A 24,303-nucleotide genomic window follows, 5' to 3' on the forward strand; every position below is an offset into this window, starting at 1 on the left:
TAAATGAAACATGAGAGAAAGATAAAGGTATTCTCAAATAAGAATGGTGTAGATTTTCTTTCTTATTATCCATCTTGTAGGACAAAAATTTACTGTAAAATACAATCCCACTGGCATTTTTCACTGAATTTAGGATTATATCTTACGTTGCTTTGTATTTTTTGTGGGGGAGGACTTTTATCATATATGCCAATTGTTCTTTTTCTACTAGTATTGTCATATCTTTGGGGAAGTACTTACTAACCCATTAACTGAGTATAATCTATGTTCTCAATATTTAAACAGCATGTTTTCTGTTTTGATTATTAGAAAAAGAATGAACAAACATATATTTTCCAATTTATAAAAAAGTTTTCCCTGCACAGGGACAAGAAGTACGAGCCTTAAACCACAACTAAAAATATTTCAATGTATGTTGTGGTAATGATATAAAATACTGGAACAGGATACTTAAGGAGATTATGGGATCCTATTTTTGAAGAATTTTAAAATATGACTAAACGAGTATCTGTTTCCAGTTTGAGTCCCTAGCTGATCTTATACTTCTCAAGGCCCCTGTAATGGGTTTGTTTGTTTATTTGTTTAATAATTCTCTTTCATTATTCCTTCTGATAGGTAGTTTTAGCTGCAATGCTACACAGACTCCACTGTGTTAAATGTGTATAACTGCTGACATACAGTTATGCAAAAATCAGAAACTTGTACTATAAAACAAGAAAATAAATAGCAGCATTTAAAAAATACTGAAAATTGAAATGAGGGAAATAAACTTAATATAACAGACTGAATTACTATATGTTAGTGAATGGTTTTGTCTATTAATTCCCCCCAAATATGTACACGTGTACACAAATTACATCATAACTAATAACAGCTTATAAAGAGCAAAGTTAGTATGCTAATATGAAAGTTATAAGAAAATGCGTAAGTAAGATTAGGTAAACAGATTTATATAATAATTCCATTATTATCTGGGGATCCCACTAGTTAAATATGGCAGTGTACACTTTTTGTCCCTGACACATACAACTCATAAGCTGAGATCTCAAAAATACGAGAGATATTTGGAAGAAAAGCAATGTATACATATCTGGAAATGGGCTCCATTTAGAGCTAGATCTTAGGATCCAAACTCGTGACCTCCCAAGCAGGTCATTTGTGACATTTCAGGTGGGATTTAGTTGTCTAAGCACAGGCACACGGAGGTATAGAGTAGCTGTCTAAGCCCAAGCATATAGAGGCAGCCTTCCTTGCCTTTCGGGTGTTCTGTCTGCCTTCTGGCTGCTGCTCCGAAAAAATGTAAGTTTCCTGCAGCTTTGTGCTGCATTTGCCAGACCCAAACATATGTCTTGCAGATTTAACAGTGTCTAAACTGGTACTAAGTGGCTACTTTTCATCAGCTGACTCTCCCCTTTCATGCCCAACCACAGGTGAAAAGTCAGGTGATGACATATGTGTGGTTCAGTGTGTTCAAGTATCTAAAACTGCCAATTTTTCTTCAGAATTTACTCTAGCACAAACAGGTTTTAAGATCTGATTCAAAGATCTTATTCCCTTGGCAGAAATCTCCAAAGGAAAAGCATTTTGACTACATCAGCAGCTAAGAATTCTGCCGCAGAGGTTTAAGGAGGAACCTGCCAGCTGCAGTAAATACTTGGGGGTTTTTGTCCCCTATACGTGCAACAGGCCTCCTAAATTTAACTACATTTAGATTCTGTTAACAACAATAACCACCACCAGAAATGTGTTTGTTTTGCTGTTCAGGTATGTTTTAAAAAGCTACTATCAGTTGAATTCTGCTTCACTGGAGTAGAAGAAATTGCTATGAAACATGTCTTTCCTGAAACGTGGTCCACAGAATCTACTTCTGAGAACTCTGCTAAGCATTGAGAAGAACATTTGGCTGAATTAACACAACCAGTAGCAAAATGTATTTGATAAGTTGAAGCCACAGAGACCTCAAATGCAGAAACATTGACTAAGTAGTCAATAAATTTCAAAACTAAAATTAGGACACTTGGGAACTTGTTTGCCAAGAGTAACACTTGTCCTGTCAGCAGTTTTCCTCCAAAGACAATGTGATAAAACAGACCCTGCAGAGTAAGAACATATTTTTATACTGAATATGCATAAATGCCAAATCTCTCATAAACTAAAAATCTCAAAGACTACTCTCCATTGACTTTACTTCTGTGCCTCCCACCAGCTTCATGTGCTCCCATTTTCCTGCCAGGCAAGCTGTCTGTTTAGCACGTGCCCAGGAGAAGAGCTCTAAAAAGCAGTGAGCTCTGCTGCAGGCAGTGGGGAAGTACCTGCCCCAAGCCCCCAGCAGCTGCAGGTGCTGCCTTGACACAGTGAGCTGTGACTGTGCCAGGCTTCATTTGCATACTGCCCAGCTAGAGGCGAGACTCAAACCCTGAGTTTGAAACTTAATTTCATACTGAATAAAGATGTCTCAAAAGTTTGAGCTTAAGCTGATACAGTCTGATATCACCGTAGGCAGAGAGGCTTAATTGCCACATAGTGGGAAAGTATATTCAGCAGGTGTTAATATTTCAAAGTGATTTATGTTTTTCAGTCATAACATAGATCAACAGGAAAAAAAAGGAGAAAAAGATAAAAAGGACAAATGTTGCCACTTGTAGCATATCAGAGTTGTAGCATAGGCAAAAGCATTATTTTGGAAACAGTAATTCAATACATGGGCCTCAGTATTCCAAATTCTACACAGAAATTAAGTATTGCTATTAGCATGCAAGTAAACCCTACCAGTTGCTGTCAATATGGTGCAGTAATAATTTCTAGAGTAAAAGGAGGAGGAAGAGAAAGGTATTAAGGAAACAAATTACATATTTATATATTTTTTGCAATCAATGCTTTTGCTTTATACACAAGCTCTTCCTTCAAAAGGCATCTACTGCACTCTGAAATACTCATGTATGATTTTGTACCCACAGGAAGTATAATTTTATTTCATATATACTCTGTATCTACTAATATCCATTAGAGGTTTATAGTAATAAGGAAATTGGTACATATAAAAACTTGTAATACACTGATACCTTTCAGGAGTTTAAAAATTTATGTTCAGCCCCCAACTTATACACTACAAAACTTATTGCTTTACTACTATTATTTGGTAGTCAAACTGTGAAACAACTACATATTTACAGCTTTTTCCCTTTTCTAAACATTACCACAATGAATGTAGAGCAGTGCTTTCTGATCATAGAATCATAGAATTATTAAGGCTAGAAAAGATATTTAGGATTTTCAAGTCCAACCATCAATTGAACACTGCTATCATGTTCATCGCTAAAGCATGACCACTAAGTGCTATCCAGTCCTTTCTTGAACATGTCCAGGAAGAGTGACTCCACTGCTTCTCTAGGCAGTCTGTTTTCCACCCTTTCCACGAAAAAGGTTTTTCTAATATGCAATCTAAACCTCCCCTGGTGTAAATTGAGGCCATTTCCTCTTGTCCTGTCTCTTGTTACCCGGGAGAAGAGACCACTGCCCAGCTCACTACAACCTCCTTTCAGGTTATGGTAGAGAGCAGTAACTTCTCCACTGAGCCTCCTTTTCTCCAGACTAAACAACCTCAGCTCCCTCAGCTGCTCCTCACAGGATTTGTGCTCCAGACCCTTCACCAGCTTCACTGCCCTTCTCTGGACTCACACCAGCACTTCAGTGTCTCTCCTAAAGTGATTATAAAACAAAATACAAGTCAAACTTAATGGAATCAATACAACTGGGTTTCGTCATGCTTAGGACTGCATTCTTCATTCCTTTTCAGTAGAAATTATTCTTCAGTCATTATACAGGAAAAGAAGTATGATTTTAATCAATCTTTCTGGAGGACATTACTGAAACATCTACATTACAAATTATTAACTTCCTTACTTTTTAAACATCTGTATATGGCAATGATTAACACATATAAACAATTGCAAGGTTTTTATTTAAAAATCTATTCTTGTTTCAAAATCTAACAAAACTGGGTTGAACTTCAAGAGACTAATTCAGCTTTAGTTATGCTGCACAAAACAAAGTAACTGCTGCAGTCAAAGGAATTGTGATATTTTAAAAAACCTACAGAAATAAAAGCAGAATCTATCTCTAAGCAATACACATTAATTTTCAACATTTTCCACAATTATTCTCCTTTGTCAAAGCTATGTAACAATGTATAGGGACATCAGGAATGCAAATCACAAATAAAAGACAAACATAGAAATGAGGAATTTGACACAGAGATCAATTGTGGTTTTTTCACATGCAAATGATTACGGGGCTCTCTGCCCAACCCAGGGAATGCAGACATGCAGAACATGCAGGTAGGATGTATGGATCAAGGCGTGCACTTTTCCTCTGCAGGGGAACCATGGAGATGACAGCACAGAAGAGAAAAGGCACTTACAGTTGTTCTAGAGAGGCAAGTCCTTTAAATGCTTGCCTGTCAATTGACTGGATTTCATTCTTGTACAAATAGCTGAAACAAGAAACAATCAGTAATATTAGTACACAAACAAGAGCTACGTGAAGATGGAAAAGAAGAATTAAGTTGACACATGAAGACAGTTTTTCAACTACATATTAGAAAAAAATACAAATCAAAACCTAAAAACATAAAAATATTCTGTCCTTGAGATTTTATCCTAAATGACTACTAGGAAAGACAAAAGTTTGGGACCTTGAAGGTCCTGAAGCTGATACTCAGATGGGCTTGGGCCTCCCAGTGCTCATGGTATTACTTGATTTTCATCTCCTGTTTTTTTGATTGGTTTGCCAAAAGTCAAAATAAATTCAACTCAATGGGACAGAACTGCATTAGAAGTGCCTTTACCAGAACACAGCAGGGATGCCAGTGGCCTCTTGTTTTCTTTAAAATATCTCATCTGAATACTGGTACAAATATTCGAATTAGGATAGAGTGAGTCTTTACTGGACTTGGAGAACAAACAGTGAGAAATTTCTGTAACTCCGCTTGTGTTGCCTTTTGAGTATTTACAAAAAAATACAAGTTAGAATATTGGTATTGCATCCATACAGCAGCATTGTATATTTGTTCTGTCTCTGTGTAGAAGATGGACATTAGGTCTCTATTGATACTCTATAATATAAACAGAATTAACAGAGTATCAGTATGATGACAGGTGTTGTCTACAACTTTTTTATGGAATTAAAATAAATCAGGATGGATCAGTGTATGTGCTCATGTTCATCATGCTCTGAGCAGCAAAGATGGTTTAGTGATGGGGTATTGGAGAAAAATCACACAGTTAAGCTGATGGCTACAGTTTCTGCATGGCAGCAGCATATGAAAATACTTTGGGGGTTCAATGTCAGTCACTTTTTTGTGTTAGGATAGGAGCAGGTTCATGGTTAAGAACTTCTTCACAAATATTTGATAAATTATTTGAAACTCAGTTAATCAGGCATGGGCTTCTATGAAAAGGGGATGAAGAGACTTTGTACCACAAATGACTTTATTAGCAGGCATCTTATTAGTAGTGTTTTTGGGCTTTCTGTTATTACAATTTTCAGTAACTTACTGGAAATATTGCAAACTCCTTTTGATGCAAGAGAAAAACTACTGTCTCTGCTGGTGGTGGCAGTTTTTACACTGATGTGACAATGGGCAACATTTCACAATATGCCCTAACAGGAAAAAAAGTTGTAGGTATTTAAAACTCAACTAATGACAACTTTGGGGAACAATAAGGAGTAGTATCCTTCCTTTGACTCTTAATTAATTTTCCAATGCACTGCTTGCTGAGAATCCAACACATTAATATACAGAGATTCCCACATGCTCTATTAATGTAGATATGCATCTGAATAAAAGGTAGAGTTCCTCCAAGAACAGGTAACATGGAAATAAAAATTTCTGAGGTTTTTAAAGTACTCAAAACCAGAAAGAATTGGTCTCATGTGATATTACTGTAAAAACTTACAAAATAATTTGAAAAGTGAGTATAAATTCATTACACATTTTATAGGTGGAACTGGTTTTTATTCTATTTGAAAAAAAATATTTCATGAGTATTAAAATATTTGACTGAGATTTATCAATTCATTTGAGGATCACAGTCATTTCAATTTTCTCTCCCCTAATTTTCCTCTTTCCTTTATATGAAACTCCTATCTTTTTCTGTGAGAATTTTAAATGCACCTTTTCACTCCTTAGATAATTTCAAGGACTGAACAGCTGAAGTGTTATTTCTATTTCTTAATGCACTTAATTCTACTTAGCAGTGTGAAAATCCCTCTTATTTCTGAGTACTAAACTTCTGGTCAGAGAACCAAAGTGGGCTTTGAAAGTTTTGATAACAACCCTCAGTTAATTATCTCTTGTGGGAATTTCACTAATTTTTTCCAAGAAATCTGAATTACTCCAATTTTTTAAAAAGTTTTACCACAATCATTCATGTAACTTTTATTTACTCTCTGCAGACAAAAGAAGGCACAGAGTGCAAATCAGAGGTGAGTTAGAGGAAGACTGGGATAATGACTGTAGTGTTGCAGGCTTTCACCACCATCCTGCAGGCAAGGGAGCAGCCTTTAGGAGCTCTTGCCAAGCCACTGCGGTAAGCCTTTATTTGGCATTCAGCTTTAACCTAGAGCTTTTTCCATTCTGGCCAGAAAACCCTCAGCTGCAGGAAACTCAGTCGACCTCAGCCCACCATATCCTCCCTTCAGAGAGAAACCCCAGCAACCTCAGGGCTACAAAAATGTATGGCTTATGACAGATGTGTTAACCAGATTTCCATTTAATTGTGTATTTCACTGAGGATATTAACAGAAAGAAAAATATATAAATATTTGCCTAATGGAGAGCAACATGCAGTACAAATACAAAGAACAAATAAGTATCACTCACAAAAAATATTCATCTCTCCAAAATGCTCCTGTGCACATAACATATTATACAAGTAAAACTTCGTAAACACTGACAAATTTTAACATAATTATTCTCAAAATTATCTGTTACATTACCAGAAAACAGATTTAGTACAATTAGAGAAAAATAATTTATCATTTAATTGATCTAAAAGCTTTCTTACAGAACTGAATATTAGAATTTGACAGAAGATGAATAAACAGTGGATTAAGATGAAAAAGGGATATATTCTATTAAGACATTAAATTATTTTTGGACAATTACTAATACCTATTTTTAGAAGTGTTTTATTTTAAAAAAGAGCATTTTTTCCAGAAATGCAATCACGGCTGCTAGAGATCAGAAGTACTGGTCATATACTTAGGAAATTAACAAATAGGTAATCAGTTACCAGAAAATTAGGGAAAAAAACATAGCTTTAATTAGAAAGCTTGCTAGATTCCCTATGAGGACATTATTGGAGTTTTCAGTTTCACTTTTTTTAATGGACCATGTTAAAAATCATGTGATTCAAGGAAAGTAAGATCCAGATGTATTTGTTTGGAACTGCAGAGAAAAAAGGCAAAAAGTAACAGCAGTATCAGGTATTGTAGAGTTAAATCTCACAAGTAAACACCCAAGGAGAGGTTTATATAGGAACATGAAGGAGACAGTGGAACCAGCTACATGAATTGCTAAGAAAAGAGATCTGGAACTACTGGAGGTGTTCAGAGCAACACAACCAAGACAGCAAGAGTGGCAGAAGGCACATAAGGAAATTTGACCTAATCTCATACTTAAGGTCAGAAATTCAGCATTTTGGCCTATTTATAACACATCATCTACCACTATTACTTCATTCACCAGACACAAAACAAAATTTGCATGCTCCCTGTTAGCATTTCTGGAACTGATACATTTCATACAGTCTTAATTACCATTTACCATATGCTTATGGCAGTACTTTCATGTCTGTTTCCTCATCTCTCCATTTCATACTGTGACCTTACAATGTTGTTGACAAAGCTAATTTCATTCCCGTTTTACTTCTTTCGCTTCCTTCATGCTACCTTCTAGCTCACTGCTCTGTAAATACCTAATGCATTCGCTTTATCTGGAAAGGTTTTTTAATAGCTAATTTATACTATAAATTTTTCCATATCTCCTCCTAAATTCTTTCCTTTTTAACTTACCATAATTTTTTCCACTTCTGATTCCAAACCTTTTACAAATCTACATGTTGGCATGGTAATAATGATCATGTGTCTACCTTTAATTCCCAACTATCTTCTCTCTTGGAGAATAAACTGTTGGCTTTTAGGGTCAGGAACTATTATCCTACCAAGTTTCCACAAATTTATTTGCATCTATATTATAAGGTTGGGAAGGTTTCTAAAGAACCATATTGCCAAGATTAAGGTATATGAAATAAAGACAGAAAGGCAGAGAAGCAGAAGAAAAAAAAGTACCTTCTTAGTTTAACAGCAAAACACTAACTACATTTCTTTCTTTCCAAACAGCAAAACACTAACTACATTTCGTTCTTTCCAACCATTAGTATAGTAATACAAAACCAAATTATTACCACAAACAGCATAGCAAAATAGTACAAAACTGCTTTTATAAGTGGCAAAATTTCAGTTACATAAAGAACAAGATAATAAAGAATCCTTAAAAAAAGGTTTAAAAATTGTATGGTGTAAAGACCAACTTTTACAGTGATGAGTATTTTTAATGCACAGAAAATTGAGAAAATATCACTACCTTTTGTCAAAATGTCTTCCTCAGACAGGTAATTCTGATAACATATATTCCTCATAAAACTCTAAGCTCAACTTCAGAAAGAAACAGTACAAAAAGTCATTTCAAAATCCTGATTTAGACCCTGCTGAAACAATTCTTGTTTGAAAGCAAAAAAGCTGATCTTCAGTGGACATACAGCAATGGATCTTGACATCTATTTCTCAGAAACTGGCTTTTAAAAAAAAATAAATATGCTGCATCATACATTATATATTTTATATATAAATATATAGTTGCTAATATTTTTGCTTAGTTTTATAGATGCATGTTTACTACTTGTTATAGATTTTATATTTATATATACTCACATTTTGCTAAATCAGGGTCACTGAGGAATTACAGGTTTTTTAAAATTAGTCAGCAAATTATACATTTTCAGAACCATATGCAATCCAGTACAAGCTCTCATAAGAACACAAGTAACATCATGGATCAATGATCTAGTTTTATGAAACATGAGAGAACAACTTAGGGTTGCATATTTTTCCAGATTATTTGACTTTATAATAATACATTCTGAGCCTCATTTCTAACTTCTGTACAATCTCTCCCCCCTAATTTCAACTTCAGGGGATCCTATTGGAAAGAAATATTTTATTTTGTTCCCTTCATTTCACAGAATGCAGTTAGCATGTTCTTGCTCAGCTGAAACTTTCACTGCTGAACAGTATTGATTTGCTACATTTAAGCCTTCTGTATTGATAACCTGAACAGTAACAGCAATTCTGCAACTTTAAGGCTGTACAGTTTAAACACTTGTATCACAGCCATTGAAACAGGCAAAGAAACCCTTAAAGTTTATTTTTGCAAAACAAGGGATAGCTTTAAACAGCTTTCTGCAGTCAAATAAACTACCAGACTGAACTTTATATTGAAATTTTCCAGGGAACAACAGGAAAACAAAAAGATCTTCCTCTTAACAATATAGATACTAACAACCATTACTACATGCATATGGAAACAAATCAGAGTTCAATTATCTCTTTTCACTCTTTCGTTGAACTGAACACACTGCATAGTTGAGTTTTATTTCAGGTTTACTACAGCTAGGCAAAGGCAAGTATGTAAAAACAAAGAACTAATAAGAATGAAGAAAATCTCTGTACAGTTGCTGACTATGGAAAGAAGTTTAGCAAACCTTGCTTAGTAAACCTGATGTACTACACTATCAGAACCACCATACCAGCATATCTTGTAACAAATACAATCATCATGGACTTTAATCATTCATTGGCAACAGTCAGTTCAATATTCTTTTCCCTCCTATTGTGTATAGATTAAACAATTTCATTACTGAAAGACAACACACATGAAAATGAGACCAGGAAATGCAATCAAGAACAACTTGGAAAAATAGGTAATGTGTCTGCACAAATTTATGCAATTTTCTCCCTTCTCCTACCTCCTTAGAGCTCTTCAGACTTCATTCCTGAAAACTACATGAAAAATTTAGCTTCTCAATTGTTTCCAAAGCAAGGAAATCTCAACGGGACCTTATTTTTCTGTACATCATTCAACTAACAATCAATCAATACTCCAAGATGATGGAGTGAAACTTTTCAAAAGACACTCCATAGGGTGGACTCCAGAAACTAGAGCGGAGAATCCATGACAACTTACTATGCATCTTTAGTCTATTATGCAGATAAAAATAACATTTTTGATGCCTTCTGTTTCTTCATATAATTAATAGCCTTGGTATGTTTGTTAAAAATGTGAGAAATTAGTCTTAAAATACACAAGGTGACTGAAGACCTAGAACTAACAGCAAATCATATATATACTCTGGTATTTTGGGTTTGGTTGAATTTTTCACTTACGAATTCAGCGGAAAATTTAGGGATGATTAATAAGCTTATGGAAGTTACAAGCTTCTGTAGACACAACCCTTGGACTACCTACTTTTAAACCACTTTTCAAAACGCAGAAAGTACCTGTGTGAAGATTTCAGTGAACCACTGAAGAGGTGGTTTCCTACACCTTTCAACACACGCCTTTTTAAATGATGAGTTGCATACAATAAACAGCAACTAGTAAGCCCTTTAAAACATATTGCCTACAGATATGAGTCTTTTATTAGCAACTACTTAGAGAAAAACAGTTGCCCCCACCCCATAAATTAATTTCACAGATTTTCAGTGCAGTTTATCTCCTGACATAGTGAGTCAGACAGAAATCACCATCTCAGATTAAAACACTTTCTCACTGGGGAAGCTGTTATACATTGAAGAATAAAGTGACATTCATTTAACTTACAGATATTTCAGATTTTCGAGATCTTCAAATGCCCCACTAGGAATTCTTTTGATTTGATTGTTGTTGAGAAGCCTGCAAAAAGACATAAACAACCATTTATTTTAATGTAAATGATAGAAGAGATACAAAATTAAAACAATAATACTCATACTATTTGTATTATTGGCTGTAAAAGGTCTTTTAAAAAGACTTTTCTTCACTATCATATATGACAACAAAGACCTCCATGAAAGGCAGCTCAGTAAGAACAAAACCTTGAGACTCCTGTCAGTGCTGGTAAGCACATTAGAATAGGAAAGTTCAAAACATTAATTTGTCAAATATTTTGTACCTGTAACACATTTGCACATCTGAGCTTTTGAACAGCTTTCTTGTAACTCCTTGGTTTATTACACAATATTCCACCAAAGCAATGTAGCACTGTGTTGAAAAGAAATTATACAGTAATGGTCTGCATTTTTCATTCAATTCAATTAAAGTACGTTAATAAAATACTAGTATGCAAATAATTTTCTTTCTTATTATGATAGACATATACCTGGTTTTGCCGTCAAATATTTTGGTCCTAACCCCCACTTCTCTCACCTGTGTAAATGCTACAGCTCAAATTCATGAGACTACTTAATTGTGATAAGTGAGCAAATTTCACACATTATCAAATTAATCACATTAAATCAAAAAAGAAAAGGTCTTAGGTTTGATTAAGAACTTACAGTGTGTTCAAGTTTTTAAGTCGTCTAAACTCTCCAGGCTGGATTTCTTTAATTCTATTAAATCTTAGGTCTCTGTAGAATAAAAAAGAAGAATCATGCTATTAAAAAAGCTGCATCTTTTTTCATATGAAAAACTAAACTAAGCACAAGTCTTTTGTGATGACTGGCCCGCCTCTGTCCATAAACCATAGCTTTTGATCAAAGCAAAACAAATCCAAGTTTAACAAGTCCTGTTTGACAAGTTTAAACCAAGGATTGACCAAATCTAGCCTCAGTGGTCAGCTGAAGGCTGTATCTAAGTTAAACCTGTTGTTGAAAAGTATGTTGTCTTCCACAGTGAAGCAACTTGTAATGGGTTGTTGAGTATTTTACTAAATTGAATTGTTTCTGTATTTTAAAAGCTGTTTGTAAATAATACAGTAGAACTAAAATGCTTATTATAAATAAACAGATATAGAAACATTTGGATCAGAGAAAAACTCAGGAAAAAGAAGAGACATGTTTCAATACTTTTAAGCTACTCTATTCTACTCTACTCTAGTTCTGAGCCCAGAAGCTTAAGTGCCCTTTGTTGTCTTATAGCTTAATGAGAACTTCTCCAAAAAGAAAGAAACCGATTTCTGAAGCAAAGTGCTGCAGAGAGAGCAGGGACAGGGAGTGAGGTGGCAGTGGAGCAAGGATGTGGGGAAGCACCATGGCTGTGTCAGACTCACCCCTCTCTTCTGCTGAGAGCAGGCAGCAAGGCTTCCCACCTCTGCCACCTCCTGTTCTTCCCTGACTCCACAGCTGGCTATTTGGCTATTGTATTCCAGCACCTCAAAACTGATTTAACCAACTGGTCAGAACCAGCAACCCGTGTAAAAAAACCAAAAACAAACAAACAAAAAAACAAAAACAAAAAAAACCCACCAAAACCAAACAAAAAAAAAACCCACCACCAAAAAACGAGGAAATAATTCTCTGCCTGATAAGCAAAATGGACAGGCTTCCTGAGAGAGCACCCAGTTGAGAGGGGGACTATAGGACCAGGGAAAAAGGAAGCAGAGCAATAGATCTGTCCTCTTCCCATAGCAACAGACCAAGGACACAGGGCCCTTATAGTGTCTGGTAAGCAAACATACGGGAAGTAAATGGGAAGTAAGTAAAATCTGAAAGACTGTGGTCACACATCTTAGAACACACACTCACCAATTGCTTTCAAAAAGTAGGACATGAACATGTCACAATTGGAATCTTTGCACCAAACCTGGTCTCAATTAAAACATAAATATGCTCAGCATTTTAACAAGTAATATGTTACCAAAAGCCTCTCTGTGATTTGGTATTTGGTCAAAGGAAATACAGAAAAGCAGACAAAACATCAGCTGCATCCTAATCCCAATACAATCCTACTGGCTGAGGCTGTACATTATGGGAGGTATAATTGTCTGAAGTCTTTTATAAAGAGCATACTTAAGCATAATTTCTTATGAATACACGCCAACAGAGCTTATTCAGCTCTGGAATAATGGCCTCAGAAGGACTTTTTCTACATAAGTGGTTGAGGATGTGCCCTACTGTTCATTGTAAGGAGAGAATCACACGTGTGGTTCTGTTTGCATTACACTCCACCAAAACACGTGATCATTGTCTGGAACAAATGAGGGATGCCAACTGCTATCTCTTACTTAGATGTGTAGCTAAACTGCCTGTAGACATGCTGTACAATCCCCTTACTCAACACTCAGTGAATTGAAGATTTCCAGATTTAGAAGCACAAATTTTTGTAGCTCTAACCTGTTCTTCACAAAAGCACCCTGTTTAGTTCTACCTTAACAGCATTATGTTTTGCTCTTCACTCACACAAGAAGCATGTTTCACATGTGATACATCTGTGTCCCTGATGAGAAAGAGGTGCTTCTTCTGAGTCACTGAACCTCAGGTGCCAAGATATTCTAAACAGCCATGGAATATCACATCCTGCACTGAGAGAAGATACAGCAGATCCCTCTGTAAGAATCATTGGACATGAGATAACACTTTACTGACTGCTTTTTTTATATTATCTGAAAGTTTATTGTGTTACAAGGCAGCATTTTAGTTTTGATTAAAACAGCCAAAAGTGAAAAAAAGTCAATATTCAAGAATGGAATATTGCAAAGTGAGTATTACTCAGAACCCTCAAACTACCATTACAGCTAGCAATATTTAGCTCCTAAAAAACTCTTTTTTACATTTAAAATAATATACATTCACTCATATGAAAAGCAAACCTATTCCCTACAGTGAAGCCAAGACAATAAATAAGAATTTAACTTTCATAAATGCAAGGAAGGAGTCAGACCTCTGGGTCAGCATCAAAATGAAGCCCTTTTGATGTGTCCAATCTACTCTGCAGTAACTCACGAGGATAACTGGGGATTAGGAACACCAATCAAAGCAATTTATATTATTTTACTATTTCTGCATATAGTGGTATTCATCTCAACTACTAACACTATTGCCTTTGTCATATGAATGTTCTTTAAAGCTAAAGAACAGATCAAGTTTGAAAATCTACCCATTCATTTTCATTCTACATAAATGTATGAGAAAAGGGAGCTGCAATAAAACACAGCACACACATTTCCTCTAGAGCACAGTACATTTGGAATCTGTACATAAAATTGTAAGGAACATATATATGTTTTGCTTAAAATTAGTGCTACATTTACATTAATATTGGAGGAAAAAAGCAATGTTAATTTTACTAAAATGTAGGATTACGATTTTGGTCCATTCTTTCAAAGAGCAGTTCCTTCTTCAAAGCAACATTTCTCAGTGTTCACTCAAAGTATTTTCATTAATTCTCAGCACAAAATCCCCCAAAATAAAGAGTGAAGCAGTTCACAAACAAATAACATAAAAGGTAAATCAGAACAACTGTAGATTTCTAAAGAAGAAATTCTGTAAAACTATCATAATTTCTTTATACAACAAGATAATAAACAAGTGGATAAAGGAAATAGAATTAACATTGCATGCATTAGTTTAAGGGGTGTGGTATAGGCCATTCACATAAAAAATAGGGGAAATCTCTGTAAACCAAGTGTTCAACTGATAGGGGAAAAGACACGCAAGACTAGTTATTGAAGTGAAAGATTACATCAAACAGAATTGGCAGAAATCAGAATCAGTAGAAGAGAGAGGAAAAAACAAAAAACCTCAGTCACCACTGTCATAACATCATAGATAAAAAACAAACAAACATTCCATAATAAACAGAAGCACCGTTTCTCAGGCCTGAAATGTCATGCCCCCAATAGCACAGACACCATATCCAGCTTATGATAACAGAATGATTTCAGGGAGCAGAAGAGCTCAGAGCAAAAGCCCAAGAGTAACCACAAACATCCCCTTGGAGAATGAATGGCAGGAATGAGGACTCTGTTAAAACTGAAAAATGAGTATGGGTAGCTCAAGCAGGCCATTATGGCGCAGATCTTCAAAGGCATTTTGTGTTGCTGAAATAATGTGTGGTCAGTCAGCACAATGAGGTCTCTTGACCCCTTTTTTCTGACTAGTTCCTGCCCAACCGTACTTCCACGTGACTTTCACTCACAAAAGCCTGTTCCCTGCCCATTCATTTCTCTTTCCCCTTTTTTGTTGCTCCCCATTTCACTCTTACAATCTGACATATCCTGGCTGGATGCTGTGCTTTGGGGCTCAGCAAGCCTGACTCCCACTGACCAGGTAGAGTGCACCAGGAGGTTAAAACAGCAGACTGAGGGAGGCCATCCAGTTGCTGACTGTCATTTTCCTCCTTCCTAATCTCTAAATAGTAAATGAAACAACCAAGTAAAGAAATGCAAACACCTGTGATGATGGCATTGGATTTTAGTGTATATAACAGCTTTTGCATAACAATCCAAAGCTAAATGTCATGCACTTGTTTCTTAAAATAAAAATCTAATACACCTAACTCCTAATTCAGATTGTCTCTTTTACTGTGTGTTTCAAAGTGAATATATTTACTTCTTAAAATTGTAGCTAGACAACATAATTTAAATGGAAAAATCCACTTCAGCCACACAGGCTCCCACAGTAGCTAAGCCCATCATTTTGAAGCATTATGTCTTGCCTGGATAACACAAACAAAACATGTCTGTGATAGCCAGTAAACCGAATACTCTCAGGGTTATTTTCCTGGCTCCACTCAGGAGCTCTGCTCTGTGCTAATCCATGGAGCATGACTAGGAAATGTTCGGCAGAGCGCGAGGCTGCCTGGGCCAAGAACGTGCCAGGGAGCAGGCAGTCAATTTAGCAATTGGCCTTGAGATTCACATTCCAGTGCCTCGGAATGGCCATGGTCCCACAGCCCGTGGGTCAGGACACGTGCCAGGCAGGGTGTGCACACATATTGGCTCTGCAGGCTTCCTATGCACTGTTACCTGAACAGGCTTGTACGAAAATCTGCAAGGTCCAGATGTATGGCATATAAATAAATACAACATTTGTATATGTTTTCTTCTCTGTCACAAAGCAAATGAGAAACGTGCTGCAGACTTTTTTTGTCTGGATGATAATGAATCCTGTTCTTAATAAATTCTTTATTTGAATTAACTGCATCCATTAACCTCCCCTCCTTAGATTGCCCATTCTTAATTCAGTCCAATTTAGCACTGAAAATTAACTTTTAACAATACTAACCTAATTAAACACAGTGGGTTTTTCTACAAATATAAATATTAAAAACCATTACTGTCCCATAAGATCCAGTGCTCCTGTGGAACTTCCTGGCACTGCAGGACATCCTCTAAGAAGCTTGCACTGACAGTGAGCAGTAATGAAAGATATGGTTTCTCTGTTAACACATCGTGATGGGGCATGGCAACACTAGGGCATATGAATTCATTGCAAGTTTACAAAATAGCACCTTATAAAAAGTAAAGACCTTAATAAATATTACAGTCACACAGGGTATGCAGCAAGCAGTACAACATTCACCTTAAACATCAAGCAACTTACAAGAAAAATTAATTAAGGAAGTTTCATATCACTCTGTTGGAAATATAGGAATCTCTTTGAGACAAGGGATTGTTTTTACTTGGATCAAACCATGTACTGAATGTAAAACTGTAACCTTTTATATAAAATGCTTTAAGTGCAGTTTTCCTTTATTCCTTTTTTCCCCTAATTATTGCAAAGCAACAAACAGGGTGGAAAGGTATGGATTTTAATTTCATTACTTTTATAAAAGGTTAGACTTCACATATTTTAATAATATTATTTCAGATCCCTTTTTGCATGTTTGACTTTTAAAGAGTCTGTTGCTTCATCAAACTCAGAAAAATCATTAACTATTCTAAATCAAATGGAGTTAAAGTAGGGCTGCGAAGCACACATTGTGTGCTCTCATCATGTATCTCGAAAGGATCAGATTGTGGATCCTCAACACCAAACCTGGTCACTCCCAGTCATCACTCCACAGATGATAACCTATTGATCTCAAGTAAAAAGGACTCACTAGTCAGCAGCTACTACAAAAGGTGTCATCCTAAGCAGGCAAACATGAAAATTCCTTATAAATAACTGCTGGAGAAGCAGTAAAGACACCAGAGCTTCTCTGCTTGCTCCACTCCAGTCATGTCCTTCTCATCTGTGCCTGAGGACTGGGCACCCTGTGATTTATTAGGGCTTGAAGGATGTCCCTGAGATCCCTCCATTGCTAGAGAGAGTATATTCAAAATGGCATTTATTTTTTAAATTTTAATCTGTGTCAGTAAGCAAAAATCGTAACACAATATTAAGATCTTTAATAAAAACATTTAAAACCAAAATTTAAAATGTTATGCTACAGCTTCTTCCACAGACATCTTTCTCTCTATATAAATATAATTAGCCAATTGTAACACCGTATTAAGTGATGCTGTAATTAAAAACATTTATCTTGGGAGATACTGTTTGTATGCAAAGCATAACATCAGGGCATTCACAAAAAAAGTTCTTAGTGTTACAGAAATGAGGCAATTAAAGAGATTTTAAATCCAGTACCACAACTGCAAGTGTTCTTGGTTATCAATTCCATCTTCTTAGCTACAGGACAGAAATGAAAGCAAAAATATAACTCATTTTATTTAAGGCTCATTTGCTAGGGTGTAACAATAAGATTTACAAAAGGTAGTATAAGGAAAGAGTTTGTAACTTTAGCTGCTAGAATCACCAACATAGCCCCAAAAGCTTAGACTAAAGTAAGGGAGATAACTTAGCTTGCTTTGGGCACTTTTTTTTCTATTATTAAAAAATGCTTGAGAAGAGACGTCTATATGGAAGAGGAAAATTTTAAGCACAATGTGTAATTTCATCTTCTGTTTATACCTCTCCTGATACTGAAAAAGATAAATGCAAAAATAGACTTTTGATCCTATTTCCTTCTCACATTAAAAAATAAATTTGTTGTTTCACTGTTGAGGCTGAGGAGGACACACAGCTGGTATAACCAAGCATTGTCCTAATGCCAAACAATTCTGCAACACAAAGCTATGTCTCAGTACTTTTTGGTTAGATATTTCATATCACTTGTATTTTTCAACATTAGAAGATCCCTTTAATAATTTGTTAATCTCCCAGCTTCTAAGTTTTTCTAGTCCAAAAATGAAAATATCCTTTTACTTTGCTTGATAACATTAGATGCAAACAACAGAACAACCTAAACATCAAGTTGCACTTACACTAGTAGTATTTGCTCTGGGGACTATTGCCCAGCATATTGCTCCCAGGTATCATAGATTAAAAATCATATTCACACATTCATGCTAAGAAACACTACATGAAAAGAAGAATAAGTGAAACAAAAATAATTAAAAAAAAAAAAAAACCAAACCCCAAGAGTGTCTCCAAAACCAGTATCTGTCAATACAGAATAAAGCCATCAGATTTACCACTAGCAAAGTGGAACAATGCATTTAAAGTAATGTTTAGAAGATCTGCATTTTTATCCACCTGTCATATTGAAAGCATGTGATTTCCTACTTTAAATTGAAAATATTCGTGTATCTGTTAGCTTTGGACAAGACAAAAGCAGTTTGGATTAAATCAGCTTAGTCATATACACCGTTTCAAAAGGGATGTTGACATATTAATGACTTTTATTTGCAGTCTTCATTTAAAAGCAAAATACGGAAGCATTAACCAATGAAATAAAATCCTGATTTTTATCAGCAGTGAAGATAAGTATCTCATTACCTTGTTTCAAGGGTTAACCAGTATTTCAGCATTGATTTATGAATGAAATTAAAATTCAGAGATGTTTCCTCAGCTAAGGAAAATCACCAGAGCAGCGAAATGGAAATATTTGAAAGAACACTACTGTTTAAAGTATTTTTAAAATGGACAGGTTCTCAAATGTCCAACCCCTGCTGCAAAGGTAGATGCCTTTAAAAGCGAAAACCATTAACACTAAACCTCTTCCTCTATAAGTGATTGTAAAGTGTATGGTCATACAATCTTCATTACTTCAATTTGATAAATTAAAAGGAGGTGGTGGCAGAAACAATGCAAACTACTTTAAAATTATGGATTTCTCATTGTCATAACTTTCTGATATTGAGAGATATAATCAGTGTGAAAAAGATGCTTATGTCAAATACAATGCACTCATTCATCTGTAAGGCTAGTTATGAAATGCTGATAGGCAACAAGAAGTGACAAAATGGAAAAATATCCATTCCTTCAGCTGTGCGATACATACTGAATCTGGAAAAAAAGGTGCAAATTAGCTAATCTCATTTTCCTTAAAAAAAAAAAAAAAGAAGGAAGCAATTTAATAGATAAATATTAGATTTGTAGGCCTATTAGATTTTTTGATCTATTCGATTTAATAGGTTAAATCAATAATTTAAGTTAAAGATTTGTCATCATTTGTTTAGCACTTTTCCAAAGTTTTTGTAAAGTAGGAATTGTCATAACCAGATGACTTTGCCATTACTAAATCTGAAAGAACAAAATAAGACAATATTTTTTTCTAACCATTACAGATTAATTACTACCCAGCAGAAATAACCTATACCTTAAACACCAAATGGTTATGTTTCTCAATACAGAACAAAAGATCTGCAAATGCCAGCAAGACTACATTGCTTATGTCTACTTTATTCTTATTCTTTTTTTTTTTCAAGGTCATCCCAGCAGGAAATGAAAAACAGCCATCAGCATAGTAAAAACATTCAAACAGAGCAGAGCATGAAAATTGCACAAAAGAGGTTATATAGTCAAGTCAGTGGAGTAACTGGATGATGTCAATGGCACTTTAATGCTGCATTAACTACTGCCCTGCAAAAAAATGTGTCACTTTGTTGAACAAAGACACAGCCACCACTTAAAAAAAAACCCAAAAAAAACCAAACCCTACTTGCAGCTATAGCACTACTTACAGTAATCCTCTCTGTTAGCAGTGTAACACTTGCTAGAATACCAGAGGAACCAAGATTTTTTTAATTTTTTTTTTTTGCCTCCTCTTCAGGTTTGGCCCTAGAGCTTCTTTTACCAACAAAACTATATCATTCTCCTTTTTCTTGCCAATTCATTTTCTGGATCAATTCTTCCCCAGTCTAATTACTACATAGAATATGTAATTTTCACTAATTTACATTGAGATATTTTTCTTACCGATACATCAGCATGTAGCACATAAAAAAAGCCACCACATTTTGAGATGGGAAATTAAAACATTATTCTTACATGGTGAGGGGGTATCATAGTCAATAATACTTAGTATATTGTAATTTCAGTAACAAAAGTAAATGGTAGGATCACAAAAATATTGGAAACTGTAGAACAGGATGCAGAACATTTGGCAGTACTCACCTTGATCATAAAACCATGCTTAAGAAAATATAAATAATTAAGTCTAGAAGATCTATCAATTATCTAATTAAAATAATATCTGATTTACACAAATATGTAAGATTTGTTGACAGGAACTTTCAGTTCACATGTCTTAAAAACTCTATTTTATCAGCTACAGCTTGTGAATGGAGAGCTTATAATATATCTTTCTCCAACAGCTAAGGATTTGTTTTAACTAACAATTATTTTGCCATTACAGTTGAAAGGAAAACATTTATATGTTAACTCAATGAAATACAACAGAGTATTGTCTTACTAAGTCTTTAGATCCCTTTGCTGCCCTTGTTGCCAGTTTTTCCAACCAGCCATTAAAAGTGCCATTAAAAGGATTCAAGTGGGATTTGCTGGTTCAAAGTTTTACGTCTGTAGGCTTAATTGTCAAGAATTATACATGGAATTTTACCCTGGCATGATTGTGGCTCTTTTTCTCATCCACCTTCAGAGTCCTCCAAAATCCATCCACTACAGAAATACTGTATTTTGAAATTAGAAATTTTATTTTATAAAGTTTTCTAATTCTTATGCTATCTTAATAACAAAAACAGAAACAAAGAACCCAACAAAACAAACCCAAACCCACACAACCAAACTCCCCTCCTTTTAACAGCATGGATAGAATTCAAAGAGATGCAATGCTGTTTCTGCAGTCAGAAATAACAAGAAAAGGCAAAATCTGTCTTTATTCCTCTCAGGGGGATCTATTGCTAAAACCAAACAATGGAATGGTTGTTGACAGCACAGCCATATGTTTCATCACTGATTATTTTTCCACAGAAATAACTTGGGAAAGGGCTGATTTCTTGTCCTGTGTTTGTGCTATGCCCAATAAAATAGAGCAAAACAGTTGTGCCTGAGTGCTGTCCTAACACAAATCTATAATGGTAAAGGTCCTGGATCAAGCTAATGGTTGGCACAGTCTGTGTTAAGAATTATGATACATTGAAATATTTGTGACAGTTGGGAGATGCAACCTTTTCTTGGCTTCCTTCTTAGTCTTTAAGATTATCCAGTCTCAACTGGACTTTTAAATGAAAAAATTAATTTCTCCTCTATAGTAGGCTAAAGAATACACCAAAATGGGAAGATGACTAGTTTATGCTTAGCATGAACCACTGAAACAAATGCGCTAGTTTTGTTTGGTTTTGAAGTTAATAGTCCTGTGAATTACTAATGTGAAAAGCCCACAGAAATTCTGCTTTTATGCTACAGTCATAAATTAGTCTTTTTTTCCTCCCATGTACCATTCTGTAAAATAAATACTGTTTCTGCACTTCTCTGTCTCACAGGGATGCTTAATTCTAAACTCTATATCCATGAAATACTGAAATTCTCGGAGAAAAGAACTGAAAGCCAGAAAGAAACATTATCATCCCTGACCTCTCACACAGCCAAGTCACACAACAATAGAGAATTCCTGGCTTAAGGCAATTATTGTTGTCAGAGCTGAGCTATCCCTGTGAGGGATATATAAAATTGTGATTCAAGACCATTAATCAAGCAAAATCTGATGACTTGTTAGTCATTCTACTAGTTAACTATATTCACTGTTACAAATGGGATAGTCTCACCCTGCTTCCAACGTCCAGCTTGAGCACGTTTGTTTTCAGTTTCTGCTCAGTAGAAACAAACAGTTTTAAGTGAGGAATAGCACAGACCATTTTTCTTTAAAATGTCCAAACACTGAAGTTCATGTATAATTTTTTTTTGCAGCAGCAGCAGTTCTTGAAAGATTTAAAAATAAATAATCATAAAACTTCAAATAGGGGTGGGTAGGAAAAAATACTCCCAACTGTGATTTTGTTCTATAGCAAATTAGTTCTTTCTCTTTTTACTGTCAGGTAAATGGATGCAAATAGTGTGCATATTCATAATTGAAAACTAACACGGGATAATCGCCCGTGTTTTAACAGAGTGCCTTAAACTTCCTTCTAACTCTGGAGGTGTCCATCAGCACCTCTCCCACAGGAGCAGCCAGCTGGGTACCCCTTATGCTGGGCGAGGATTGGTGCAGAGCTGAGCTCTCAGCAGCAAAGATCCTACAGCTGAAAAGAGGGCAAGAGTGAGGGCTGTGAATGAAGGAACAAACTGGACAGGTAAACAACTAAGCTAGTACATAATTGTGATTTCCCCATCAATGCAGTTTAGGGATTTCTTTCCTCAGGGCAGGCAGCCTCTTTGATACAGCATATGAGCTTGTATTATGTTTATTATGCCAATCTAAAATGCCAATGACCTTAGTAAAGAATGCACATTTTGTTTCCTTCAATTCAAAAAGAAATTCTGCCATACAGGATCAACATCAATCCAAAGGATGTGGAAAATTGAAAGAATTACTGCATCTAAAAATAACATCTAAATTTGACTCAAAAGCCTTTATTCATTGTAAATCTATGTGTCACTCTTCCCCTTACACTAGGCAGATTTTTGTCGGAATGTATTTCCAACTGTTTTGTACTTCCCACTTGTTCGATATAGTGATAGGCATATCAGATTCCAATAGACTTAGAGGTGTTGTTAGAATTTATATGGATAGTGGTTTTTGTAGAATGCTGAGGATATTTTACTATTTATATGGAAACACTGCTGGCTTGCATTAAGAGCAACAACAAAAAATCAGGTACTCTATCATTTCGCTGCAGACTGGATTCCTGGTTTCAGACAAAGCAACAGCTCTTCCTTCCACTTCATGGAAAATCCCAGATCACCTCAATGAAAAGCTACAGCTCTTGGAATGGAATTTTCTGCTTCCTGAGGTTCAGGACAGGCTGCAAGAGCAGATAAGTTAGCTACTTTCTGACTTTGCCTCCAGCTCCTCTTGCTCCTGGAAAGAAAACACAGAAGAGCAGGGCTCTTAGGACTCCTCTGATATTTATCTCTCCATTCCTCAGGAGTGCAGACAGCCTCAAGGCAGGCAACTGGGCGTTCCTGTCTCTTGGGAGAAGGTGTTTTCTCCCTATGAAGAGTAATGCAAGTGGCTACTAGAAGATATTCATTCAACCTTAAAGTACCCAATGGAATGACATTCAGAGAAGGGAATGTCTGGGAACAGATTATGGCTTCCCTTTTGCTCTTATGTCATGTCTACCCTCACACAAATATCAAAATTATAAACAAAAAGCAGTTTTGGAGCTACTACTCATTAGGGAACAAGCTACCTTACATAATGCATCAAGAGAATAATAAAAGTTGAAAAATAAACATTATGCATTATACCTTTTTCTTACATTCCTTCATTTGAATCAATCAATACCCATATCTCTTATCTCACATTGCACAAGTAGACTCGAACCAAGTAATACTAGCCTACAACTTCTTCCCCTGCACATTTTTCTTCTTTTTCTACTGCAATTAAACTGATTTACCATCTTTAAAAATAGCTTGGAAAACTGGACTGCTGCAAATTATGGATGTGTCTGAAATTTCCAAGTAAATGTCACTAGTCTTGTGTGTTTGTTAGCATTTTTCAATTCCAGTGGCCTCAGGAGATCACATCTACTTTAAATTAAGTCATATACCCTCTTCCTAGCAGTTCTAATAATTGGCAGCATTAAAACAATAACCAGTTAGAAAACTCATTTTAATCTCTCTGTGATTATTTCATCCTACTGTCACAATACTGAAGATACCAGAAAAAAAGTATGAAACACCTCCAGACAGAAAAACGTTTTTCACACTTCCATGTTCATAATGCAAAAAAGTTCATTTCTGAATAAAATTGAAGACAATTCTATCCTTCTTCAGTCTTCACCATGTAATGCCATTTTTAAAGCTATAACTCAATCT

The 24,303-nt window shown here is 35.5% G+C and overlaps 1 protein-coding gene across 2 annotated transcripts in view; it reads right to left on the reverse strand.

Moving 5' to 3' along the window:
* PXDN (peroxidasin) overlaps positions 1 to 24,303 on the reverse strand; it is an 82,270-nt gene that overhangs the window by 44,715 nt on the left and 13,252 nt on the right. The window contains exons 2-4 of one of the 2 annotated variants that reach the window (XM_085056751.1): positions 11,656 to 11,727; positions 10,943 to 11,014; positions 4,421 to 4,492 (exon numbers count right to left, since the gene is read on the reverse strand). In XM_085056751.1, coding sequence (XP_084912877.1) covers positions 4,421 to 4,492; positions 10,943 to 11,014; positions 11,656 to 11,727 — 216 coding nt within the window. The remainder of the gene's footprint in view (positions 1 to 4,420; positions 4,493 to 10,942; positions 11,015 to 11,655; positions 11,728 to 24,303) is intronic. The other variant, XM_085056752.1, reaches the window with a different exon arrangement.

The sequence above is a fragment of the Lichenostomus cassidix genome, chromosome 3 (genome assembly GCF_008360975.1).
Source record: "Lichenostomus cassidix isolate B80296 chromosome 3, HeHo_3.0, whole genome shotgun sequence".
Taxonomy (NCBI): Eukaryota; Metazoa; Chordata; class Aves; order Passeriformes; family Meliphagidae; genus Lichenostomus; species Lichenostomus cassidix.